The sequence below is a fragment of the Octodon degus genome, unplaced genomic scaffold (genome assembly GCF_000260255.1).
Source record: "Octodon degus isolate 3935 unplaced genomic scaffold, OctDeg1.0 scaffold00290, whole genome shotgun sequence".
NCBI classification, from domain to species: domain Eukaryota; kingdom Metazoa; phylum Chordata; class Mammalia; order Rodentia; family Octodontidae; genus Octodon; species Octodon degus.
This window is the reverse complement of record NW_004524866.1, coordinates 2213223-2222229: the sequence shown is the minus strand read 5'-3', so window position 1 is coordinate 2222229 and position 9007 is coordinate 2213223. Positions and strand designations below refer to the sequence as shown.

The following is a 9007-nucleotide window of genomic DNA, read 5'->3' as shown; positions in this document are numbered from 1 at the left end:
AGGGTCCTAAGCATCTGTGATCCTGATCTCTGATCACCCAGATCTAGTGCCATCCTCTTGGAATTCTCAGGACAGTGCAAAGGTGTTTGATTCACTTTCTACCTCTTTCTACGTTCAGCAGTTATTTGATTTAAGCTACTAATAAAGAGCGAAGATTGATTTTTAGTATATTCAGTGCTGTAGGTGTTTACCCAATTTCTGGAAGGGGTTACTTGAATGATGTTTTAAAAACTAAAAATACTGTCCTGTTTTGAAGTTTGTACTGATGTAGACACCTGCAGCTCGAGGTTTTCTTCCTTTTTCTTTTCTTGTCTTTTCTGTCTCTCGTTCCAGGTCTGGAACCCTGCATCGTGCTGAATGGGGCAAAGCCTGTTTGACTCCCTATCTTTGTCTCATTGTCTTTTACTGAGATGGCCTGATGCTCAGGGTTTATCATGACTTTTGCAGAACTTTCCTTGCTTAAAGGTAAAGTTTATTATTATATTTGGTATGGCTAACTAATAGAGTTCTCGTGCAGTAGGCATATATAAGCATCCTTGTTTTCAGAGGAAAACAAAAAAGGTTCCCGTGACAATGTATGGGTCACTCTGTATGGTAACCGAGACAATGCTTGGTATCAGACATCATGATAAAATAGAGTTCGCGTTTCGTTACAAAGCTCATTCTGAATGGGAATGTTATTCAAGGTACTGAAAGTGACACGCAGCCTCCAAGAATTGGTAGTAATAGAAGAACCTGCTTCAGTTTCATCCCACGTGAAGGGGGCCGTGTGTTTCAACCAGCAGCAGGCTGCCTTTTCCCTTTCCTCCTCTTTGCTCCTCCTTGCACCCCAAGGGCCTGGGAAAGTTTGCTGCAATGTCTTCCCTGACTGTCAAACCCGCATTCTACACTCCAACGTGAGTGCAACCAGACAGTGTCGTTTCCTTGACCCACTGATTTATATATAATATGTGTACAACACAAAACCTGGATACATACATACATGATTCATATAACAAAGGATTATTAAAAAGGTATATGGAGAGATACATAAATTCTACATAGGAAATATGCCTACTACACATTAACAAATTCAGCTCAAAGTTAAAATATTCATTTAATAGTATACCATCTGAAAGTCGGACAATATTTGCTACAACATGTGAACAGCAATTTCAGGAAAATTAAAGACTAATGCGAGATAATTTCTTAAATAGTTTAGAGGATTCAGAAATATTGATATGCAGAATAAATTTAGCATATTAAAATTGAAAGAAGAGTTGAGAAATTCAAGAGCAAAATAAAATGGTAGAGAATAATATAATCAACAACATAAATAATAACATTCTTTGTGGAATCAAGGGCACAAAGTAGAAGAAAATCCTAATTGAAAACTCATAATTAAGAATAATTCATGTGTAAGGCTATTAAAGAAATGAATGATAGTCCTTTATTCACTGTAGTAAATCCCACACTGTATCAAATATAAGACTGGATAATTTAAGATGTTTTTGCTCCAGAATGTGTTTTACTTTTGAATCCAGAAAGAGAATTTCTCTCTGGTCGTAAAATAATAATGTAGCACTTGGGCACAAAGATGCAGTCCAGCAGCCCTGCACTGGAGGCCAAGATGGAGAAGACCTCCATGGCCACCATGGCCTTCCCCTTGCTGTTGTGGTACACTGGCAGGAAGGTGAGCCACACACTGCAGAACACCAGCATGCTGAAGGTCAGGAACTTGGCTTCATTGAAGGTGTCAGGCAGGTTCCTGGCCAGGAAAGCCACAGTGAAGCTCACCAGGGCCAGGGAGCCCAAGTATCCCAGGACACAGTAGAAGGCAGTGAGGGAGCCCTTGTTGCACATGATGATGATGTGGCCATGCTCAGAGTGAGCATCTGTGTCAATGTAGGGTGGATTTGTCCCCATCCAGATGCCACAGAGAGTGAGTTGGATCAGGGAGCAGATGGGAATGATGTAGTTTGGTGCCCCTGAAACCAGCCACTGTCTCATCTTCCTGCCTGGACCAGTGACCTTAAAGGCCAGCACCACAGTAACAGTTTTTGCCAAGACAGTGGAAACAGCCACAGTGAACACGACTCCAAATGTGGTCTGCTGCAGGATGCAGGTGGCTGTGTTGGGCCGGCCGATGAAGAGTAAGGAGCAGAGGAAACAGCAGGTGAGGGAGATGAGTAGGGTGTAACTCAGGGCCTGGTTGTTAGCCTTGACAATGGGAGTGTCTCGGTGCTTCACAAATAGGCCAAGCACAGAAGCTGTGAGGACAGTGAGAGTCAGGGCAATGCCAGCCAGAACCTTCCCCAGGGGGTCCTTGTAAGCCAGAAAATTCTCAGCTTTTCGCAGGCACTGGTTTCTCTGCATGTTGGCATACTGAGCATCTGGACACTTCACACAGTGCTCCATATCTAGAAAAATTAAAATCATAACTTGCCTTCGTGTTTTTTCTTGTTTATTTATTCACAAACCCATCACCAGAAACTCACTGCACTTGAACTAAATTGCCAATTTTTAATTTTTTTGTTTTTCTTTCTATTTGTTTTTGAGTTTGCTGGATTGAACTCAGATACCTTTCACTGAGATATAGTGCAAACCCTTTTAAATTTTATTTACAGAAAGGATCTACTTAAGTCTCTATATTGCCAAGGCTGTTGCAACACAATCTTCTTGCCTCAGCCTTTGAGAGCCCTGGATCCTAGGCACGCATAACTGCATTTTACTTTTCTCCTTCTTTCTAGACACAAAGTTAAAGAATTTTTATACAGAATAACTCCTATGTAATACTGATTACATTATTTATTCTTCTTTTAAATCTGGCATATCCATAAAACCATCCTATATTTACAAAAATGGTCTACCTTGATTACTTGCTTCACTTACTTTTATTTGATTTAAATCAAATCTGTATGAATCATAACAAAGCCAACAAAATTTTCTAAGTCACAGTGAAATACATTTGAGGAAGCATATTGAATGAGAAGTAGCTCCACTCTTTAGCCTTCCACCTTTGAATGTATTGTATGCAACCACTTGGTTCATTTTTATTGCCAAGGGTGTTTTTTAGTACTTTGATTTTGATATCTTTAGAAACCACGACAGGATATATCATTATGTATTTAATGTTTTTCTATATTGAAAACATCAAATTGCAGAATTTTATTTGTGATTGCCTTATGACTGAGGTAGGGAAACAGGTTTTCAGTCTTTTGTAATAGTCTTGTATTCCACAGCCATGGAATCAAATATCGTTTTTATTCACTTACAAGAGTTTTGTACTTAAACACTAGTATCACTGGAAAATCCAATCATTTATGCTTCTCCCTTTCTAATATATTTTTATTTTGGGGTGCTTTCTTCATTACTTTGACCACGATGTAGTGTCATGTTCGGCAAAAGTATGATATAGAAACTTCTTCTCTCTTTCTGCTTTTAAAAAATGGAACATAAATTTTAAAGTGGGCTGTAGGATACCATAGAGTTCAATTTTGGTGACAGTTAGAGGCTCCTCCTACTCCTCCTTCAGTAGGCAACACTCTGCTTGCTACTTTGTAAATCACAGTGATGTACAGTTTCATCACATTGTCTCCACTTAGCGGCATTGTTTTCCTTTGTCCAGGATCTAGCACATTTGATTATAATTTTATGAACTGAGTTTGCTTATGGTGTACTGTCCCTGGAGTATACAGCTCAATTGGGAACAGAATATGTGAATCTAGATTAAAAAGGAAAGCAGACTGTGAGCTTTATCTCTCTATGTGCACTTTCAGCCGAGTAACATCAATGAGATCCTTCCTTAAAGCAAATTTATTTCACTCTTCTCTGAAAGAATGAAGTCAGTATTACTATGTTTTTCATGCTTATGAATTTTGCTGATAATATTACTAATCAACGACAATTTGTAGTGAAATATGAGACTATGAACACCTATCTGATAACAGACATAGTACTGTCAAGATATTAGTATTATGGAGATTTTTAATTATTTGTTTGGAGGATTTTGCTAAGTTTCCCTCTGTTCCTATAGATTTCAAGGCTTAGATGGATGAGAAATTACTTCTATTTTCATAGGAAATGCTTTGAATATAACTGTACCAATGGACAATTATCTGTCCCATTATTATACTACCTTTCAATTTTTCTCTTTCTCCTTGATTAATTGTAATAAAGGTTGCAGTTTTTATTACCAGAGTGATATTCAATTCTGTTCATTTTATCTGCATCATAATTTATTTAACCTCTTTATTTTTGAAAGCAAATGTCACTATGCAGTTCAGACTGGCCTGAAGCTCACTTTGTAGCCCAGGCTGGTCTTAAACTAATGGTGATCCTCATACCTTAGCCTCGCTAGGGTTGGTATTACAGGTGGGAACCACCAAACCCAGCTCTGTCCTAACTGTTTAAAACTTCTTTCAGAACCATCTTTCATTTTTCTTGTGTTCAATTTGCTTTATTTTTCTCACTTGATAAATATTTCAAACAGAGAATTCCAGTTTTTTGATTTGAGTAGAGAATAGCACACAAGTGTATAATACCTATTTATCTTAGTGTAGTTTCACCTTCAAATCACAGGATTTTCAGTTTTATACGATCTTCAATTTTTGCTTTGATCCCTCCTATACACTATCTTTGATGAAGAATTACACATACCAGGAGCGTGTATTAACTGTATTAGTGGGGGCATTGTATCTGTATGTGCACATACAGTATTTAAAAAATATACCATATTCACCTATATTGGAGAATGTTAAGTTCAAGATAATTACATGATATAATACATAATCATTCTTGATATATTTCAGAAAGTGTTTGAAATCATACTGAATATTTTCTGAAATCAAAATTTACATCAGCCACTACCAAATAAAAAATTATTCAGTATAAAGGTAATTCCACCATGTAACTATCATTTATTTTCTTTCAGGATAGTTGAATATTACATGAATGGGGAGTGTGCTGCTATGACTATGTCTATTAATCCAAACAAGGATTTATGCCACTTCCTATTATTTGGTTATAATACTAAGCTATCACCTCTGTAAAAGTACACATGATGACTTCCAAAAATGTAAATACTATCAATTGTTAAACCTCGTATTCTGCGTGCATATCATCCTTGCAGTTCTATGGTGCAGACTCTAATTCTTTCCATAGGCTGACTTCTGCACTCACCTATGTATTATAGGAGAATTGGGATTAAATCCCAGGAATTGTACTGTGCTGTGTTATAAGCATGTTGTACACACACACACACACACACACACACACACACACACACACACAAATCCTGCTATATCCAATCAAACTCAGTCTCTCCAATCACATTCTCTGTGTGATAATAGTGTCAGCCTCTGGAGAATAAAGTGTGCCTTACCTTGTCTTGACTGTAGTTTTTCTTTGGTTGCAATAATTGTAAAAATAATTTGTTATTTCTACTGCCTGTTAAACTTCACGAAGGAGATGGAATTTAGAAGACGTAGGATAGGAAAAAGGGCTAAACTTGAGGAAATAATGCTTTTAATGGGACTTGAAAAATAACTCAATGTAAGCATACGTGGTGGTGTATAAATGTGATCTTAGAGAACTAATGGCCTGAGACAATTTTATTGATGCTATGAGGCTTTCTTAGGCAAACTGGTGATATTCTGTTTCAAAATAAAAAGTAAGAGGGTCTAGAGGCATAGATTGATGATGTTTCTTGGTTCAATTTTTAGCAATGCAAATAACAAAACTGATAAACAAGAAGGGAATAAAAAGAAATGGAATTTGAGTGAATTTCACGGGGAAATGAGCCTTTCAATCATGCAATAACATTCAGTATGACACATAATTTGATAAGTAAAGGAACACTTTTGCCATCTGCATCATCTACAAGACCTTCTGCACTTCATGGATGGATGGAATGAACATAACATAGAGTGAGAATGTGTCCCCAGGACACGCTCCTACCTGTGACATTGGTGATCTCGTTCTCTGCACAAGAGGTGCAATGGAAACAGCAGGCAGCCTTTCCCTCCAGAGCGCTTTTTCTGAATCCAGGATTGCAACTTTCACTGCACACTGAGTGGGGCGTCTAAGGAAAAAATATATGGTGGTAACTTCTTAGAACTGAACTTCCTTCTTGATAGCTAGAGGGATAAACTTAATTTGTATGCATACATAAGCAAAACTAAGTAGTTGTATTCCAAATTTATTTCACAGTATGATGTATATACTTACAAAAATATAAATAAACGAGTGCATTTCTTTCTCAGTCATATTAAAGCTTATAATTCTTTTTTTTTCAAATTGAACATCAAGTTATTTAATTTACACATGTCACCATTGCATGAGCAAAATTGGGGGCCCAAAGCCTACAATGGTGTTTTGCTTAATTGTTGTTAGTAAGTGATATGATTAGGAGCAACACACCTCTGTAACTCCTGTGGCCCACTCTATCATATCCTCAGACAAAGTCAGGTTTTGGCTATCGGGAGCACGTGAAGAAAATGTGCCTAGTTTAACCTTCAGTCTAAGGCCTTCTGGAAAATTCCAAAAATTGAGAATGTCATACTCTAAGTCCAGTTTCCTTCTATGATCCAAGTTCACCTGGTCTCCAGCAGAATTGTTAAATTGGATGTACTTCAGAAAGGAATGCAGCTAAAAGAGAGAGAGACACCATCCTATGTGAACAGGGCTGCAGGATAAAGGCAGAAAACAAGGATGGGGGAGTTGCTAAGCATATTCAATCCCATTTATCTCCAGGAACTTTAACGCTGGTATCAAATAAATCAGAAAACATGATGTCTAAGGACTAAAATGTCACCATGTTCCAGAAAATTCAGTTTCAAGAAAAATATATTCTATGCAAAGTTATTTAAATAAGGTATGCATTTGAGTTAGGACAAACCATCAACCATGGAATCAAAGCATTAAATCCAAGCTTTCATTGTCTATCTGACAGTTTCCCTGGCATCTACCTACAAAATGAGTTCAACATCTGCAGAATTTTGCAGAATCAAATGAAGGTGAGCTCTGTATACTGTTGTTTTTAATGCCATTCGGTTTTGTTAGTGACTACAGGTTTTCCTGTTCACTTTTAAGATAAACACGAAACATGCTTTTGTGGGTAAGGTGTTGACCTCACATACGCAGAAGCAAGGAGCTGGCCTCCTGTCACCACCTCCACTTTAGTGTGTCTTTGATTGAGGATCATTTCAACTCAGATCAAGAATCACCTTTTTCACAAAAAGTTTGATATGGATTGTTGAGTATTTTGCAGAAATAGCTCTAATAATCTTTCATGAAACACAAAGAATAACTTGAGAGAGGCTCCTTGATGACACTGCCTGCCCTCCAAGGGAAGACTCATTACCTGCCAGGGGGAAAACATCATTTTTCTATCACTCAGTGGTGGCCTTTGCACTTCTTCGTAAAACATCGCATGAATAGCATGGGCTACGGAGTACACAGCATTGTATATATTAAAGCTCCGATCACTGATGTCTGTGTCAAAACGATTTGGAGGCAACCAAGCCATAGAGGCATTGGGTGTACAGTTCTTCAAGGCACAGTCAGATGCAGAAAATAAGCAATCAAAATTCTTATACCAATACATAACAAGGTAAGTGTCCTCTGGGTATTTGAAAGGACTAGCTTCCTGGACAAAAGTATCGAACCCTGCAATCTCTTCGTGATGGTGTGAAAAAATAAGAATCCCATGGAATGGATCCAGTATGAAATCTCTCCCAGCCAGGTCAGCATGCCATTGGGAGTTTGTCACCCAGACTTTCCATGTCACTAAACTTTGCACGATGTTATAATTTACCTCATTTGAATTATCAGTGTCATAGTAAATGACCACCACATTGGCAGATGATGTATCTGTGGTCAGGATTTCATGTTTCTTTACGGCTAAGAGATAAGACACACCCAAAGTTGACACTATTTTTACAAAGGCTACACAGACTTTGTTCCTGTCCATCTCAGCTCTTACATCTGAGAGAAACTGAAGACCCTTATGGCCTTCTGTGATGAGCAGGCCCACCCAGGTCCAGTGAAAATAAAGCATCAATGACACCATGGCAAGGGCCAAATATGTGTCCTTTGGGGCCACTTGATGGAGTGAAGGATACTGGTCAGTGTCCATCAGGGTAGGATCAAATGAGCCAAAAGTTACCTAGAAGAGAAGGAAATCTGGGTGATACACTGAATTGTTGATGGAAAGCATAATAGTAGTCTCAGGCTACTGAGTGACATCTCCACATTGTATGAAATGTACATTCTTCCCATCCTTCTACACATTTACCTTTGGAGATTTTTAAACAAGGTGAATGAATGTATTCAGATATCTAGAAAACATACTTCTTTCTTCATTCCCTTCCTCTTTGATAAAAAATATGTGCATAAACCACTGTCTTTGTATATGGACTCTGGTACATTACACACTTTGAAAGAGCCTCAGCCTCGCCTATTTTTAACCCTCTATGTTCCAGGTAGGTAAAGCATTTCAGATGTTCTTCTATCAGTTTTGTTCCCCCAACCCTCACCTGTGGAAATCTGTAGAGCTCCAGCAGTGGTCCAATCTGAGCTGAGGTTCCCCACGGCATTTCCATCAGGACTGCTGCACACTTACTTTCTGTCCCACACATGTAATTAGGGACCTCATGTTGCCCTGTGAGCAAAATGAAGGAATTCTCTAGCATCCTCCAATGACTGTAAATGAAATTATGGAACTTGTAACCCAGAGTAATGTTAAGCAAAAGATGAGGATTCCTGTTGATCTCTTCTATGGCAAAAGTGAAGGCCAGGTAGTTCTGGTAGATGTTGGGTATGTGCCTGCACAGAGAGCACAGAGGTCCTCAAGAAAAGACAAAATCAGTCATCATCTTCCCATGCAATCAAATACCATTTATGAATTGAATGTTTTTTTTTCAAAGTTTTATTGACAAAGAGATAGCAATGAGACAGTTTCAAATCAAATCGGAAGGACAGTTTCAACAAATAATACACTGCATATATTCTTCTTAGTGGTTAATTG

At 38.1% G+C, this 9007-nt stretch overlaps 1 protein-coding gene across 1 annotated transcript in view; it reads right to left on the bottom strand.

Annotated features, from left to right (window-relative positions):
• Positions 1 to 1479: 1479 nt before the first annotated feature.
• The window catches only part of LOC101573447 (vomeronasal type-2 receptor 116-like), a 21094-nt gene continuing 13566 nt past the window's right edge, over positions 1480 to 9007 (bottom strand). The window contains exons 4-8 of the mRNA XM_004647181.1: positions 8517 to 8805; positions 7343 to 8146; positions 6400 to 6627; positions 5938 to 6061; positions 1480 to 2399 (exon numbers count right to left, since the gene is read on the bottom strand). Coding sequence (XP_004647238.1) covers positions 1480 to 2399; positions 5938 to 6061; positions 6400 to 6627; positions 7343 to 8146; positions 8517 to 8805 — 2365 coding nt within the window. The remainder of the gene's footprint in view (positions 2400 to 5937; positions 6062 to 6399; positions 6628 to 7342; positions 8147 to 8516; positions 8806 to 9007) is intronic.